Source organism: Dipodomys spectabilis, unplaced genomic scaffold, assembly GCF_019054845.1.
Source record: "Dipodomys spectabilis isolate Male_0828 unplaced genomic scaffold, ASM1905484v1 ptg000090l, whole genome shotgun sequence".
In the NCBI taxonomy this organism is placed as follows: Eukaryota; Metazoa; Chordata; class Mammalia; order Rodentia; family Heteromyidae; genus Dipodomys; species Dipodomys spectabilis.
The window spans coordinates 177,158-195,930 of record NW_024870767.1 but is presented as its reverse complement, the minus strand read 5'-3'; the positions used below and the strand labels follow the sequence as shown (position 1 = coordinate 195,930).

The 18,773-nt window shown below is 39.4% G+C and overlaps 1 protein-coding gene across 1 annotated transcript in view; it reads left to right on the top strand.

Annotated features, from left to right (window-relative positions):
* The window catches only part of Larp1b (La ribonucleoprotein 1B), a 77,685-nt gene that overhangs the window by 37,008 nt on the left and 21,904 nt on the right, over positions 1-18,773 (top strand). The window contains 1 exon segment of the mRNA XM_042684812.1: positions 957-1,310. Coding sequence (XP_042540746.1) covers positions 957-1,310 — 354 coding nt within the window.

Here is an 18,773-nt window from a genome sequence, read left to right as displayed (position 1 = left end):
CATATGTCCACATACAAATACATATATTTAACTATATATACACATATGCATATATGAAAGCAGTTTTAGACTACCAAAGGACACTAAACCTGAAAGTAACATGATGGCTCACATCGTGTAATCCTAGCTGAGAACCAGAGGATCAAGGTTGGAAGCTCTCTCAGGCAGAAAAGTCTCTAGACTCCCATCTCCAAAATAACCTACAAGTGAAAAACAAAACAAACAGGGCTGGGAGCATAGATTAAGAAGTATAATGCCAGCTGAGCAAGTGCAAGATTCTATGTTCAAATTCTGAATTAATGGGCAAAATAAATTCACCTCTCTAGGTGTCTCTCCCCTTTTTTATTATTATAAAGACAATATATAGAGGTGTTATAATAATGTAATCAGGTAAAGAGTACATTTCTTTTCAGACAATGTTACCCCTTTCTGGCATTTTTTTCATGGCCTAATTGAAGAGAATCAGTTCAATATTAGGATGATCTAAGGACCATCCCAAATCTAAAAGACTTTATTATAATCCTCTTATAATTAAATTTCATTTTTCTTTAGTTTTCTATTTAACTCTGAATTTAATGTGCTGTCCCTGAGCCTCTTTGTGCTCGAGCCTAGTGTTCTACCACTTTGAGCCACAGCACCACTTCTGGTTTTTGAGTGGTTAATTGGAGATAAGAGTCTCAGGAGGACTTTTTGCCTGGCTTTGAACTGTGATCCTCAGATCTCAGCCTCCTGAGTAGCTAGGGTGATAGGTGTGAGCTACTGGTGGTATCCAGCTTTAGTAATTCCTTTTATTAGGCCAAACTAATACTACTAAATTTTCCTTTAGAATTTGTCTGCTAAACTAGTCATTAAACATACAAACTTGATGTTACCTATTTATAATATTGTTATATCACATTTATTTTAAAAGTGATAGAAACAGTCTTTCATAAAAATCATGTTTTTTTTAACTTCAGGAATCAGTATCTGTATGTGAAGAGACATCAAATCAGCTATATTTTCCAGTAGAACAAGAACCTAATTTTTTATTTGATGAAGAGATGGAACAAATAGGACCAAAAAACACACTTAATGATTGGTCTGATAATGATTCTGATTATGAAATTGATGACCAGGACTTAAACAAGATTTTGATTGTAACTCAGATACCACCATATTTGAGAAAACATCCTGGAGAAGATCAAATAGGCAACCACACATCTCGCACAGAAATTACATTGGAACTTGCTAGAGTTATCAATGATGGCTTATATTATCACGAACAGGATCTATTGTCAGAAGAAGACGAAAACTCACTCACAGCCATAAAGGTAATAGTTTCTGGCCAACATCTTTCTTCTGATTAGTTGTATAATAATGCTTGCATTTTGTAAACTGCATTACTTTATGAAATTTTTAATATAAATAAATTATATTTAGTTTGAAATGTATTTGATGTATTTGATAGTCACAATCTAAGAAATAATTTTAATTGACAGTTTAATGAATATTGTAATTATGAAAAAGTCTTTTTCTCATTCATGCTCGCTCTTTTCAGGTGGAAATAAAATGACCCTTCCTATGAAGAAATTAAAAAGTGAAGTTATCGTGGATAGATTTAATTTATGTACTCATTCCTAATGTGGCTATTACCACAGCTGCATGGGCTAGTAGCTCTAGAGATCCCGCTTTATCTTAGTCTGTGATGTAGGCTCTGCAACAGTAGAAATGGTGTGGGGATAGGAGAGTGTTAAACTGGCCATTTCTCCTTGCTCAGCCACTACTGTGGTGCTATAAATATAATAAATACCTGAAACCTAATTTACATATTACCGTAAAATGTGGCTTTTGTCCTGGTAGCCAAGGTAGAATAATGAGATATATGCAATAGTTTACTGAGTAACTGCATTTCTTTGGAAATGAATTAAAGGGCTACAGAGATAACAAGGGATCTTTTTCTGCCATTAAAGTTTTCAGAAAGGCCCTGGAAGTTAAGTAGTGAGATAAAATGATTAGGGAAAGTTATATAACATTTTATGCCAAACAGGAAAATTATACTGGTCAGAAATAGTTACAGTTATGGAAGGGAAAGCTGGTCGGCTATGGTAGAATAGAGGGAACTCCTTGCCCATGGGCCTCACATCATCAATTAGATATATGCTTTCTGTTTTGGCTCCTCATTTCTTTCTTCCTTTTCCCTTATATGTTATATAATTTGCATATAATATAAAGTAATCTTTGTCACCTAACTTTAAGCATTATGGATATATCTGAGCATCTATCCCATCTTGACCTGATTCTTACCTGTGTAATCAGTGTTGCTTCACTTTCTTTGGTGTCACTTCTCGTAAGACTTATACTTTTCCCATGGGTATATTGAAAAGAAGAGAGATCATTTAGCAAATGTTCCAGATACTTAAATAACCATACAGTAAGTACTCAATCATTAATAATGATAAATATTATTTTTTAAAAAACTCAAGATAGTGTTGCATTAGGTGATCGGGGAAGTCATCTGATAGAATCAAGTTATAGTGAAATCTGAAATGCAAGGATTAACCATGCAAAAGCAAGGAATCATATCCCAGGAAGAAAGGAATAAATATCCATGATCTGGAGTGGGAAAGAATTTGGCATATTTGCTGGGCACTGGTGACTCATGCTTATAATCCTAGCTACTCGGGAAGCTCAGATCTGAAGATTGTGGTTCAAAGCCAGCCCGAGGAGGAAAAACCATGAAACTCTTATCTCCAGTTAACTACTAGAATACCAAAAGTGGAGCTGTGGCTCAAAGTAGTAGAGCACTAACCTTGAGCAGAAGAGCTCAGGGACAGCGCTGTGGTCCTGAGTTCAAAGTCCCATGACCAACAACAACAAAAAAGTATTTGGCATATTTGAGAAACTGAAAAAATCTGTCCATGGTGTAAGGTTATTATGAACATATAGGCAGTAGTTTGATTATGCACCAATATTTGGACTACATTACATAGTTTAGATTTTTTTTTTTCTGGTTCTAGCCTTGAACTTTGTGCCTGGGTGCTGTCCCTGAGCTCCTTTTGCTCAAGGCTTCCACTCTACCGCTTGAACCACAGCTCCTGAGTAGCTAGGATTACAGATATGAACCACTGGCACCCAGCTTAGCTTGGCATTTATTTAAACTTTACATGCAGAGTTTTACACATGACCAAGAATGGATCGGGAGAAGAGTTATAGAAACTAGCACGGAGAACCAAAGATATAGAATATATACAAAGCAGAGCTTTGCTACTACTAGATAAATGTCACATCATTTGTATAAGCTAGAAATTCTTTTAGGAGGCTGTTAGGAGAATAGCTATCTGTAAATGGATGTTTGTAATGTAAGGTAAACTAGTGACACAGGAAATAAAGAAATGAGAAAACTCAGATCTGAACCCTGATGAATTATTACATAGTTGTATAGGAAAGTATGATATGTAGATTACAAAAACTGGCTTAAAAAGGAAAGAATATCCAGAGATCTGCATGATAATTTATTATTAGAGAAATGGAATACTGAGTCAAGGTTTGCTATTAATATCATTGAAGAAGGCTGGGCACCTGTGACTCATGCCTGTAATCGTAGCTACTCAGGAGGCTGAGATCTCAGGATCACAGTTCAAAGCTAGCCTAGGCAGGAAAGTCCATGAGACTGATCTCCAATTAACCACCAGAAAACCAGAAGTGGCACTGTGGTAGAGTGATAGAGTGCTAGTCTTGAGCTGATGAGCTGAGAGACAGCCCCAGGCCCAGAATTCAAGCCCCACGATTGACAAAAAAAAAAGAAAGAAATACACACAACACACACACACACACACATGCGTAGAATATGGGGAATCTGAATAGGTCACCCTGGCAAAAACTATACAAACAGGTGAAAGACACAAGCCTGGGATCAGCCCAAATTGAGGATTTTTTTTTGTCTTTTTATTTATTTATTTTTTTATTATGAAAATACTGTACAGAGGGGTTACAATTACATGGGCAAGGTAATGAGTACATTTCTTTTTTTTTTTTTTTTTTTTTTTTGGGTCCGGTCGTGGGGCCTGAACTCTGGGCCTGGGCACTGTCCCTCAGCTCTTCAGCTCAAGGCTAGCCCTCTACCACTTGAGCCACAGCGCCACTTCCAGTTTTTTTCTTTTTGCTTATGTGGTGCTGAGGAATCGAACCCAGGGCCTCAGGCATGCAAGGCAAGCGCTCTACCACTGAGCCACCTTCCCAGCCATGAGTACATTTCTTATCAAACATTGTAGCCTCTTCCTTTGTTTCCCCTCCCCATCCCTTCCCATCCTCCCCCTGCTCCCCCATCTTCCCCCCCCCCCCCCGAAATTGAGGATTCTTAAATAAGTTCTTGTGCTATTAAATTTATACCAAAAAGGAATAAGCTGTCAGTAAAAGATAACTTAATTTGCTTCCCCACCCTCTTCCTTATGAAATACAGTACTCCCTGGTGGTTCTGTGTGAAAAGCTGGAGTTAGGCAGCCTGGATTCACACCTTTTGGATGAAGATTCACACTATCTTGGTGACTAAAGTAACCCCTAATTGTAAATTTAAAGTGACTGTAGCCTATTGGTTTCACAGACAACTACCATAAGCCAATGAAGATCATATTTCAAGAAAAGAGCAGCACACAGAGTTAATAATCAAATAAGGAAATGAAATGTCACACCTGAGAATGAGCAAAAACAATAGAACCATACCTTAAAATAATAATAGAATTTGGTAAGTTTTGGATCACTTGTAAAACCTTGAGTAGATTTTGTTATAAAGCCTTTTAGTTTTTGAAAAAACAGACAAGCAATAAATTTGAAATACATAGAGTAATAGAGAATGTCTATAATACATATTTAGTCAGAATTCCAGAAATGAAAAAGGTATGGTGAAGAGCCAATATTTAAAAGAGGTAGTCTATAGAATGTTCACAGAACTGAACAGTAGCAGAAGAATCATATGAACAACGGAAGGACAGTTCTAATATGGCCAGGAAAAATGACTATCAACCTAAAACTGTGGGCCTTGCAAAAATACCTTTCAAGTAAGGTGTTAAAATATGAGCAACTGTAATCAGAAAGGTCTCATTAAAGGAAGTCCATGAGGTAAAAGAAAAGTTCTAGTTGTCAAAGAGCGAGCAAGTGATGAATACATGAATAAAACTAATAATGTACAAAAGAGCAATTATGTGTTATTAGTATATTTAAACAGGTTTCATATAACATCCTATTGGGATAGTGCAGTAAATCTAGTATTTAGAGGTACACATATCTGAAAAAAAAATACCTGAAAAAAAATTTTAAAGTTGTTGATATTTTCACATTACAATTTGAACCACCGCTGTTTTTTGTTGTTTTTGTTTAGTGGTTAAGTGAAGAGAAATGTCTTAGGGACTTTGCTGAAGAGGCTGGCTTTAAACCTAACAATGATCCTCAGGTTTCAAACTTTTGAGTAACTAGGATTACAGGGGTGAGGTATTAATGCCCAGTTTAAATTCAAGTATTTTAAGTAGGTAAAGTGGTTATTAAGAGTTTACGGCCTGACTTAAGAAAGTGAGGTTTGAGAATCGAAATACAAAAGCCATCCTAGGCAGGAAAGTCTGAGACACTTAAATTAACTACCAAAAGAATAGAAGTAGAATATTAACCTTGGGCAAAAAAGCTCAGGGACAGCATCTAGGCCCTGACTTCAAGCCCCAAGACTGGCCAAGAAAAAAAAAAAAAAAAAGTTTATATAAGTGTACTAGTTATTTACATGAAACACATCAAAAAAGAAAAAAATAAGTTTATTTTTTTGCCAGTTCTGGGGCTTAAACTCAGGGGCTTAAACACTGTCTCTGAGCTGCTTTTGCTCACGCTAGCTCTCTACAGCCACAGCACCACTTCCAGCTTTTTCTGTTTATGTGATACTGAGGAATTGAACCTAGGGCTTCATGCAATGCAAGCCACATTACCAACCAAAAGAGCAACCAATTCTTTTTTTTTTTTGCACAAAATTAATGTTTATTCCACCTTTGTGTCATATTCCTGGATCCTTCACCAATATTACATGAGGAAAAAACAAATGAAATACTGAACTCAGAATCACTAATGTTATCAAGTAGGGAAACAAATAAATTAAAATCTAGCAGCCATCAGCAAGAGTACAGCAAAGATACTACTGTAAAAAGAAACAAAGAAAATTGCTAGAAAACTGTATGCATCATATTCTTTCAAACCAGCAAAATATGCTCCTCCATAAAATGGAACAGATTTTTTTTTCCTATTAAGGTATAGAAGCTCAAGTTCTTTTCGAATATTGTGGATGGGCAAATGTGTTTGTAATGGTAATTCTACTAGGCTTTTACAGAATGAGCCAAGAACACATTTATAGATTCTGGGGATGACATGTACTGTAATTCTTTGATTTGTATAGTGGACACTCTAACAAAAGTTTAAAAAAAATGAACACAGAAGTACAAGACAAAGGCGAATGAGACTTCTCTTATATCTTAGTAACATTTAGATGGAATCAAATTTAAATGCAGTCCACTCTGCTTTGATGAGGCTTTGGTTCAGCTAAGAGCAACCAATTATAACCAACACATGTGCATAATCCCTGTTAGCATAAAAGCCTTTTTTGCCCCATTTTTCAGGATATGAATTCATAGAGAAATTCGAGTGACTTAAGGTCTGTTAGAATAATCCTAACTTACAGCTTGAGCTTTTAGCTTTTTCACTCACAGCTGGCAGTCTACTACTTGAAACCATACTCCCAGTCATTTTGCTGATTAATGGAGATAGAGTTTGGAGACTTACGCCAGAGCTTGCTTTGAACCTTGATCCTCAGATCTCAGCCTCCTGAAATAGCTGAGATTACAGGTGTGAGACAGATATACACAACCAAGTTGAGCCCCTCTCTACACATTACAAAAAAAAAGTCAAAATGAATTAAGTGTCTGAAGAGCAAAAACTATAGAACTTCTTGATTTTTGTTACTGTCTTTGTGGTAGAAAGGACAGAGCCAGAGCCAAGCACACACACTGCCTAACTGAGCTGTATATCTCTAGTCCTGTCACCTGACATTTTGACAAAGGAGCAGACGTAATCCAATGTAGAAAATGGTGGGGGGGGGAGGGGAAGGAAAAAAAATAACCTCTGTATAGCATACTCTTCAGAAACTGTAGAGGTAGAACTGTGGGTCAAGTAGTAAAACACCAGCCTTAAGTGAAAAAGCTAAAAAGCATCCTGAGTTCAAGTCCCAGTACAGGCAAAAAAGACAAAACCAGCTGTGCTCATTCCTATAATCCTAGCTATTCAGGAGACTGAGATCTGAGGATCACGGTTCCAAGCCAGCCCAGGCTGGAAAGTGCATAGACTCTGATCTCCAATTAATCACAGAAAAAGCAGGAAGTGGCTCTGCGGCTCAAAGCAGTAGCACGCTAACCTTGAGCAAAGAGCTCAGGAGCAGCACTCAGGCCCTGAGTTCAAGCCCCATGACCACCAAAAAAAAAAAAAAATCTGAGTTACAATAGTGAAAAGATCTAGAAACAATTCATGGAAAAAGCTAAACAAGTGTAAAGCATGCATATGAATAGATGGTCCATTATCATCTTTCTTTATGGATTTGCAAGGATCCATGCAATAATGTGATAGGATCTAATTAGGACTGTCAAAATCCCACAGACCAAGATAAGGAATGAGAGGAACCTCTCCTTAGGGTAGATGCAAAATATTACAGCTACTTTGGAAGGCAGTTTGACAGTTGCTGATGAAATTAAACCAAATCAGTAAATTTCCCAAATAAGTTGAAACCTATAACTACATTGTAGTACAACCATAAAGACATGTGTATTAGACCAGTGGAATAATATTCCCAGGTTATTAATTTTTAATAAATCATAATTGATAATTAATCAGATTATTTATATTCTCCCTATATAGGCTTATGTGTTTTAACAAGTATACCAAGACCACTAAATTGGGAGAGCCTCTTCAAATTGTGTTGGACAAACTAGATTTAGACATTTACTTTATACCATATTTAAAAATTATTCTTGGCTAGTTCACGCCTGTAATCCTAGCTTCTCAGAAGGCTGAGATCTAAGGATTGAAATTCAAAACCAGCTCAGGCAGGAAGGTCCATAAGATTTTTGTCTCCAGTTAATCACCAAAAGAGCTGAAGTGGAACTGTGGCTGTAGTGGTAGAAAACTAACCTAAAGCAAAAAGAAAAGTCAGGTCTGGCAGGAACTTATATACAATTGGGCACCAAAAGAAGCCTGAAGTGGAGATGCAGCTCAAGTGGTAGAGCACTAGTCTTTTTTTGTGTTTGTTGGTGGTGGGGCTTGAACTTTGGGCCTAGGCGCTGTCCCTCAGCTCTTCAGCTCAAGGCAAGCACTCTACCACTTGAGCCATAGCACCACTTCCAGTTTTCTGGTGGGTAATTGGAGATGAGTCTCAAAGATTTTCCTGCCTGAGGTTGGCTTTGAACTGCGATCCTCAGATCTCACTCAGCCTCCTGAGTAGTCTCACAGGTGTGAGCCACCTGCACCCAACCTAGAGCACTAGTCTTGAGCAAAGAAACACAAGGACATTGCCCAGGTCCTGAGTTCAAGCCCCAAGACCAGTACCAAAAAAAAACTCCTAGCACCAGTGGCTCGTGCCAATAATCTTAACTATGTGGCCAAGATCTGGGGGATTGGAGAAAATAGCTGAGCAGAACAGTTGACAAAATTCATCTCCAAAAAGATGTGCTGGAGACATTGCTCAAGTGGTAGAGCATAATCTGAGCAAGTACAGGTCCTGAGTTCAAAATGCTGTACTAAGAAAAAGATAAAGTAATTGGAACTGAAAATTGAAATGTGTAATACCTAAATAGTAGAACACAATAGAAAAATACCTTAGGATGAAGGCCTCCTGACATTGGAATGTCAATGGTTCATTAGCAAATTTATCACTACTATGTTATAAAAATTGACAAATTGGGGCTGGGAATATGGCTTAGTGCTAGAGTGATTACCTAGCATGCAGGAAGTCCTGAGTTTGATTCCTCAGTACCACATACACAAAAAAAGCCAGAAGTGGTGCTGTGGCTCAAGTGGTAGAGTGCTAGCTTTGACAGTGCCCAGGCCCTGAGTTCAAGCCCCAAAAGAAAAAGAAAAAAAAAAAAGCTGGAAATGAAGCTGTGGCTCAAGTGGTAGCTTTGAGACCAAAAAAAAAAAACACACAGAGAAAAAGGATGAACTTTTTTTTTTGTTTATGAGTGCTGGTCCCAGAGCTTGAACTCAGGACCTAGGAACTGTCCCTAAGCTTTTTTTGCTCGGGGCTAGTGCTCTACCACTTGAGCCACAGCTCCACGTCAGGCTTTCTAGAGAGAACAGTAGAGATAGAAAGACCATTAGTCATAAGAATTAGTAATAGAGCCAGGGGCTCGTGGCTCACTCCTGTAATCCTAGCTGCTCAGGAGGCTGAGATCTGAGGATCGAGGTTCAAAGCCAGCCTGGGCAGGAAAGTCCATGAAGCTCTTATCTCCAATAAATCACCAGAAAACCGGAAGTGGCGCTGTAGCTCAAGTGGTAGAGCGCTAGCCTTGAGCTGAAGAGCTGAGGGACAGTGCTCAGGCCCAGAGTTCAAGCCGCACGACCAACAACAACAAAAAAAACGTAATAGAGTGACTGGGAAGGTTGCTCAGTGGTAGAGTGTTTGCCTTGCATGCACCAGATCCCAGGTTCAATTCCTCAGTACCATATAAGCAGAAAAAGCCAAAGTGGTGTTATAGCCCAAGAGGTAGAACACTAGCCTTGAGCTGAAGAACTAAGGGACAGCACCCAGACCCAGAGTTCAGGCCCCACAGCCAAAAAAAAAAAAAATTACTAATAGAAGGGCTGGGAATGTGGCTTAGTGGTAGAGTGCTTGCCTAGCATGCATGAAGCCCTGAATTCCATTCCTCAGTACAACATAAACAGAAAAAGCCAGAAGTGGCACTGTGGCGCAAATGGTAGAATGCTAGCCTTTAGCAAAAGAATCTCAGGGACAGTGTCCAGGCCCTGAGTTCAAACCTTAGGACTAGCAAAAAAAAAAAAAAAAAAAACTAATAGATACAATTATATACAATTTCCATGAAGAAGACAATGTTTCTGTGATCATAGCTAGTAATATATATTTTATTTCACCTGAAGCTTTATTCTTTCTGCTTCTTTTTCTTAGGTCATGTTTAACCTTAAAAAAAAAAAAACCCTCTTATTGTTTACTATCCTTCCATCAAATTCTATTACATCTTGCCCTAAATAGGAGGTGAAAAGTCGAAGCACCTGTGGCCCCCTTCAAGAAACCAACAGAGGGAAATACTTACTGGTCTAACTTCCTCTTCTATTTGTGACAGCATAAATTCCAGATAGAATGCATACATTTGAACCTAAAGTTATTTTCTCACTGATTTTACTACTATCATTTTGTATTAATAATTCACATCATTTATTCCCTCCAAGTCTTTGTTTTGAAAGCGTCAATAAGTTTTCAAGATCATACTGGGTATGGTGACTCACTTGTCATCCTGGTTACTTGGTAGGTTAATTGGTAGGATCATGGTTTGAAGCTAGTCTGGGTAAAATATTCATGAGGCCCTATCCTCAACCAATACAAAGATGTATGCAATGAGTTATTCCAGCTACACAGGAAGCATAAATAGGGTTGTAGTCCAGGCCACCATTGGCAAAAAGCAAGACCCTTTTCGAAAAGTGATAAGAACAATAAAGGCTGGGGGTATGGATCAAGTAGTAGATTACTTACTTAGCATGTAGATTAGCCTGCAAATGCTAGGCTCCGAGTTAAAATTCCATATCCTCAACAAAAAGTTTCAAGAAAATCTGAAACAAACAACAGGATACCATTCACCTAAATTATTACCACATTACTATATAGACTCTCAATAATGTACATTTTCCTGTATGATTTGGGAATTGTTGACATATCACTATCTGTATTCACATGTTCTTTCTCAAAAGAAGTAAATTCTTCTAATATAACCCTAATTATCAAACATAAAAAGCTCAGCATTTTAGAATGCCATTACTGAATCTGAAGTATTGTTTCAATATGTTTTATAATTGTCTTTTTAAAAATATTAGTTCCAACCAGCAATCACACATTAGTGTTCTTTCATTTAGGGGAGTTCCACTGCCCTATTTTAAATTTTTTATTTTTAACATTTATGAAGATTCCAAACCAATAGTTTGGGAAATACCTGAATTATCACACAAATAGTTTCAGGTTAATATCTTTTACAGGAGCATTACATATATGACGCAGTCTCTTCAGGGTACCTCAAGAGATGCATAAATGATTGATGTGGTCAGAATTGGTGATTTGGTCCTGTGGTTATGATGATGTCTACTAGATTTCTTCATTGTAAAGGTACTTTTCTCCCTTTGTAATTAAGATTCTTTGAAATTATGTCCTCAATGGACTGTATTCAAACGTTTTTGGCTCTTAATATAAAATTGTGATCTTTATGTTAGCACTGTCTGTAAAGAACTTTGCATTCCATGTTAATATTGAAGCGCACCCTGTGCCTTTATGGATTCTGGAATCGATTCTTCTCCATTCCTGTCATTATTCATTTGGTTAAAAAATGCATCTTCAGCCTGGGTGCTGGTGGCTCAAGCCTACAATCCTACCTACTCAAGAGGTTGAGATCTGAGCATTAAGGTTTAAAAGCAGCCCAGGCACACAAATTCAGAAGACTCTTATCTCCAATTAACCAGCAAAAAGCCAGAAGTGGAGGCTGTTAGGTTTTTAAAAAGATGTGGCCGAGTAAGAACAGCACCACACGTGGTATTCAGGTAAGGGGTAGGTTTATTCAACGTTCCGGCTGGCACCAGTCCATCTTGGTCCTCCACAAGGTGGGAAAAGGCCTGGGAAAGAGAGAGAAAGAGAGAGAGCTGGGGAAAAGAGCTAAGAGAGCGCTAGAAAAGAGAGAAAAAAAGCTAGAAAACAGCAGAGAGAGAGAGCAGAGAGAGCTAGAAAAGAACAGAGAGAGAGAGAGTCTGGGCCTGGACTAGGCCTTATCCTAGGGTATGGGCGGAGAAAGGTGTGGCCACATCAAATTCAGATGTGACCTCAGCAGATGCAGATGTGACCTCTTCCAGGTGTCCCAGTTGCCTAGGTAACGCAGGTACTGGGTAGAGACTTTGCTGCGAGGAGGGTGGAGTCTGCTCGCCATCCAGGAGCAGACCTTACAGAGGCATGGCACTGATGGTAGAACAATACCTATGGGTGGAAATGCTGAGCAAGAGTGTGGAGTCCTGAGTTCAAGCCCTTGTACTGGTAGAGAAGAGAAGGAAAAAAAAATGGCTTCTATTCCCATCTGTTTAATACTTTCAGTACTTACTTTGTTTGAAGATTTTAGCAAGGATTTATTTTAGTATAACAATTAAAGTACACAAACAAGAAAAGAGAGAAAAGTTACATTAAAGACTCAAAAATTGCAATTCTTAACTGTAGCTTTTAACCCTTTGAGGATAAAACAGGAGGTCCTACAACCCTCAATTCTTAAGACTTTGGTTTGGAGTATTTTAAGTTGGGTGAGGTCTACCCAAAACAGTAATGACCTTCAAGACTTTTTTTGCATTCTGATCTCTTTCTTTTTTTTTTTTTTTTGTCAGTCATGGGCCTGAACTCTGGGCCTGGGCACTATCCCTCAGCTCTTCAGCTTAAGGGTAGTGCTCTACCACTTGAGCTACAGCACCACTTCCGGCTTTTTTCTGCTTATGTGGTGCTGAGGAATTGAACCCAGGGCTCCATGCATGCAAGACAAGCGCTCTACCACTGAGCCACCTTCCCAGCCCCGCATTCTGATCTCTTTAAGTCTCTGAACATTCCTAGAATTCCCAGGTTTTTACCTAGGTTTTAAAGGGTGAGAAAGATTTAGATTGTCTCAAAGGGGAAAAGAATCTTAGGTAGCCCCTCTCTTATTTTCTAATCTTGTAAATTAACCTTGAAAAAGGAGGTTTGGAGGGAGAAGGGAGGATTCTAACCTCCAAGTTGCTACCAAAAACCTGTGAATGGCACTGTGGCTCTGAGTGGTAGAGCACTACTGCCCTTGAGCACAAAAGTTCAGGGATGTCTAGACTGGTAAGCATGCCCCTGTGCACACACAAATAATCTTAAAAGAGGCATGGAAGGTTGACAATCTTATCTTACATTGTGGTTCTACTGAGAGTGGATTATTTGCTCTACTAGGAAAAGAGGAACAAAAACATTTTCTTACATAATTTAGGTGGTAAAAAGGATGGCAACCTTTTTATCTAACTGTTGTATATCTAGTATAGATGTGTACTTATTTTTGTGACTGTACTGGGTCGTGAACTTAGGACCTGGGCACTGCTCTTTAGCTTTTTCTCTCAAGGCTGATGTAACACTCCAAGAACGTTTTTTTTTTGTTTTTGGGTCCGGTCGTGGGGCCTGAACTTTGGGCCTGGGCGCTGTCCCTCAGCTCTTCAGCTCAAGGCTAGCACTCTACCACTTGAGCCACAGCACCACTTCCGGCTTTTTTCTTTTTGTTTATGTGGGGCTGAGGAATCGAACCTAGGGCCTCATGCATGTAAGGCAAGTGCTCTACCACTGAGCCACCTTCCCAGCCCATCCAAGAACATTTTTTAGAGAGGATAAAGTTTATTTCTGGGGACCCAAACCAGGCTGGAGACAGAAAGAAGTTCTAGATCCTAAGGGAGGGGAAACCCTAGGTTTTATTTATTTATTTATTGGTCTGGTCGTGGGGCTTGAACTCTGGGCCTGGGCCCTGTCCCTCAGCTCTTCAGCTCAAGGCTAGTGCTCTACTACTTGAGCCACAGCACCACTTCTGGCTTTTTCTGCTTAGGTGGTGCTGAGGAATCGAACCCAGGGCTTCATGCATGCAAGGCAAGCGCTCTACCACTGAGCCACCTTCCCAGCCCCCTAGGTTTTATACAAGCCCATTGCACACAAAATAGGCATTAATCAGATATACGAAAGGTCAGACAGCTGACTTCAAATTCTGACCAGCTGGACAGTTCCTTTCTAGTTGTGCAGAATTCTTGACCTCCTGTTACTACCTCTTCTGTATTGTTATTTTTAAAGTACCTGTGGGCTTCCCACTGTAGTTCCAGTAGCCTCCCCTTCTCTGCCCCAACCAGTAGTCAGGAACTGCCCCACAGGGCCGTTTTCAGGCACCTGCAAGCTGGAAAGTCTCTTCGCCTCAGGGGTAGCTTTGTCTACTTCACTCACAGTTTTGTTTTGTTTTTGTTTTTAGGCAGTCCTGGGGCTTGAACTCAGTGCCTGGGCGCTGTCTCTGAGTTTCTTTTGCTCAATGGAGCACTCTACCACTTGAGCCACAGCGCCACTTCTGACATATTCTGTTTATGTGGTACTGAGGAATGGAACCCAGGGCTTCACGTATGTGAGGCAAGCACTTTACCACTAAGCCACATTCCCCGTCCTCTTTCTCTCTCCTTTTATTATTTTTATTTTGTTGATCGTGGGACTGGAGCTCAGGGCTTGGGCACTGTCACCGAGCTTTTTCCACTCAAAAGGCCAGTGCTGTATCACTTGGAGTCACGGGCACTTCCAGTTTCCTGGTTGTTCATTGGAGATAAGAGTCTCAAAGCCTGGAATGGCTTTGCTCCAGGATTCTCAGATCTCAGCCTCAGGAGTAAGTAGGGTTACAGATAGAAGCCACGAGCCTGGGGGGCAGAAAAGCCCCAGAGGGTCTTATCTCCTGGTAACTCCCAACTCTGAGGGCTACTAGGGTTATAGCCTTGGATTATAGCAATGAGTTTACCACGGTTAATGGGATTATAGACAAGAGCCACCTTTACCTGGTTTAAAATGAAATTACCAGATCCAAAATAGGAACTTAGAGACCAGAGAGGGACCTCTAACAAGTCATTTATTTATTTATTTTTGCCAGTTCTGAGGCTTGCACTCAGGGCCTGGGCACTATCACAGAGATTCTATTGCTCAAGGCTAGCAAGCTACCACTTGAGCCACAGCACCACCTCTGGCTTTTTCTGTTTATGTGGTACTGAGGAATCGAATCTAGGGCTTCATGCATGTGAGGCAAGCACTCTACCACTAAGCCACATTTGCAGCCCCAAGCTTTGGGATTTCTGAAGAGATATATCCTAGAAATTATAGTGAAAAAAAGACCTACTTTTAGCAAAATAAACATTAAATGGCTTTTAACCATTTCTGTGGTAACAGCTTGATAATCCATCTAGCTGCTTTTTGTTGTTGTTGTTGGGTCTTGCGTGCTGTCTCTGAGCTATAGCTCCAATTCCAGTTTTCTGGTGGTTGATTGGAGATAATTCTCTTTGGACTTTTCAGCTAGGCTGGCTTTAAACCACAATCTTCAGATCTAAGGCTACTGAGTAGCTATGATTATAGACATGAGCCACTAACACTTGGCTCCATCTAGCCATCTTAAAGCAAAAAATAAGTCTTTTCTGGTTGGAGGGGTGGCTTAGTTAGTAGAGTGTTAACAAATGGGTCAGGTGCTGAGTTCAAGTTCTGGAACAAGAAAAGAAATCTTTTCTGGAGGAAAATACATCATAGGTCTCAAATTTTCAATAGTGATTGTTTGGCTCTCAGAATACAATCAGACGTATGAAAAGACAAGATGTGACAGGAAAAGAGATGATGAATCACAGATAATAGAAACCTACTCATAGGGACCCAGAATATAGTTATTGAACATAGCTTAATGTACCTGGTTTGTCTCTGTGCTCCTTTGCTCAAGGCTAGCACTATGTCTTAATAGAAGGATGGAGAATTTCTTCAGAGAACTGGAAACTTAAAGCATGGGATAGAGATTCCAAAAATAACTGAAAAATACAGCAATGAAGTGCAGTGGATAAATTTAACAATACAACAGTATAGAACTCAAAAATGGGTTGAAAGAAAAATATGCTGGGTGCCAGTGGCTCACATCTGTAATCCTAACTACTTAGGAGGCTGAGATCTGAAGATAGTGGTTCAAAGACAGCCAGGCAGGAAAGTCCATGGAACTCTTCTCTCCAATTAACTACCAGAAGACTGGAATTGGCATTGTGGCTCGAAGTGGTAGAGTGCTAGCCTTGAGCAAAAGAGCTCAGGGACAGCACTCAGACCATGGGTTCAAGCCCCACAACCAACAAAACAAAAGAAGAAAGAAAAACGTGGGTTGAAGCAAAGAGAGAGAGAGAGAAGGAAAATAAAGAACCTAAGTGACATAGGAGATGTAGTCAAAATGAAAGAAAGAGAAAACAAGGAAGAAATACTATTTGATGAGGTTATACTAGGGAATTTGAAACCAAAATATAGCCAGGGACAAATTCAAGCCCCCAAATCTCCAAAGATGACAAATATAAAAATGACCATATCAAATACATCATAAAAGTACTGAATACAAAAGTCAGGAGATATAGATAGGTTTTAGGTATTAGTTGTAAGGCATTTAGCTGACTTTTCTGCAGAAATATGGACATGAGAAAACAGGGAAGTATGAGGAAACAGTGCCCTGGAATGAAGGTAAACAAGACTCAGCAACCACCCAGACAGGCTTCTGGTCCTCAACTACTTCTCAGCTCTTCTTTGCAGCAGATACAGAGGAGTGACCATATGTCATTAACTCATACTTGTTTGGCTACATGCTATCCACAAAGTAGACATAGTAAGAATGCTTCAGAATGATACCTGTCAGTTTGAATGTAGGAAGGAAGAATGGAATGCTTACCGAATTTATAAAACATTTACTTCTTTTAGATAAAAGTTCCATTTCATCAAAAGATATCAAGAATGTGAAGAGGCAAACTACAGATGAAAGACATTTACAACATTTTATAAGAAACTTTCTTTTTTTGCTGGGCACTGGTGGCTCATGCTGTAATCCTAGCTACTCAGGAGGCTGAGATCTGAGGGTTGCCGTTAAAAGCCAGTCCAGGCAGGAAAGTCTGCGAGACTCCTATTTCTAATAAACCACTCAGAAAAAGCTGTAGTGGCACTGTGGCTCGAGGAGTAGAGCACTAGAGCGCTAGCCTTGAGAAAGAGAATCTCAGGGACAGCGCCCAGGCCCAGAGTTCAAGCCCCATGACCAGGAAAAAAAAAAAAAGAAAAAGAAACTTTCAGCCAAAGGAAGACACCTTATAGAGAAAAAAGCAATAGAATTGAATAGTCACCTCACAAGACACATTCTAAATCAACAAACTTAAGGTTTCAACCTTATTTATAATGACATAAGATAGGTACAAATTAAAGCCACTGTAACACATGGGTTCTTCCTTTGATTTTCTCTCTCCAGACAGTCTCACTATAGCCCAGGTTGCCCTTAAACTGTGATTCTTCTGACTCTGCCTCCCAAGTGCAGGGATTACAGAAGTCTCCTACACATTACGTTTTTGACCAGCTTCTTCAAATTAATTGCCTCTGAATCCTATGTTTTATGACTTAATAGTCACTGATAATGTTTTGTTTTGTGGCATGAAAAGATGTCTAGGTCTTCTGTTCTACAGTTTTGTTTTGTTTTTTTTTGGGGGGGGGGGGCGGAGTCCGGTCGTGGGGCCTGAACTCTGGGCCTGGGCACTGTCCCTCAGCTCTTCAGCTCAAGGCTAGCGCTCTACCACTTGAGCCACAGTGCCACTTCCAGCTTTTTTTCTTTTTGCTTATGTGGTGCTGAGGAATCGAACCCAGGACCTCAGGCATGCAAGGCAAGCGCTCTACCACTGAGCCACCTTCCCAGCCCTTTACAGTTATTTTTTCAGAAAGTCTTTTTTTTTTGTTTGTTTGGTTTGTAAATTCACACTACATAGCTCAGGCTGATTTCAAACTCACTATGTAGTAAAGCTAGCCTCAAACTTTAAATCTTCCTGCCTTTGACCTACCAAGTAGTTGGATTACAGGTGTATGCTACCATGTCTAGCTAATATCTGAAATTTTTTGAAATAATTATAAACTTACAGAGCATTGAAAATAATACAGAGAGGGCTGGGGACATGGTTTAGTGGTAGAGTGCTTGCCTATAGCATGCATGAAGCCCTGGGTTCAATTCCTCAGTACCACATACACAGAAAAAGCCACAAGTGGCGCTGTGGCTTAAGTGGTAGAGTGCTAGCCTTGAGCAAAAGAAGCTCAGGGACAGTGTCCAGTGTTCAAGCTCCAGGAATGGCAAACAAAACCCCCCAAAAAACCATGAGTACCCTTCATCTAGTTCACTAGATGAAGGTTGGTTATATCTTAGTTAACTTAATTAAAACAAAGAGACAGGGTTTTTCTTGTTGTGCTGGCCCTCTATACTTGTATGTTATTTTGAGACTGTTCTGTGAATGGAATCATGTAACAAGTGATTTTTTTGAGTTTGGCATTTTTAAATCATAATACCTTTGAGATCTGTCCAAAGTGTTGTATATTCATGGTGTGAGGTTAGTCAAATGGCTTCTAAAATTTTAATATTCATTTGTTAGAATGCAACAAAATGTTAGGTTCACAACAGAATTGATCAGAAGATAAATTTTTTCCCCATATATCCCCTTTCCTCACATGCATGTAGCTTCCCCTGTTACTAACAGTCCACATTTGAGTCCTGGGTTTGTTACCATTAGTAGTGAGCTTACACAGATACAGCAGGACCATCCGAAGTCAAAGTTTACATCTGCTCTTGGTCAAAATGGATTAATAATACCAAGTACTAATAATACAGTTTGAGAAGAGGCATACTGTCTGATGTTTGACAGTTCCTAAAAAGTACTAAACAAAAATTTGTGTCTTTTATGAAAAGCAGTTTTTGTTAAAATATAGC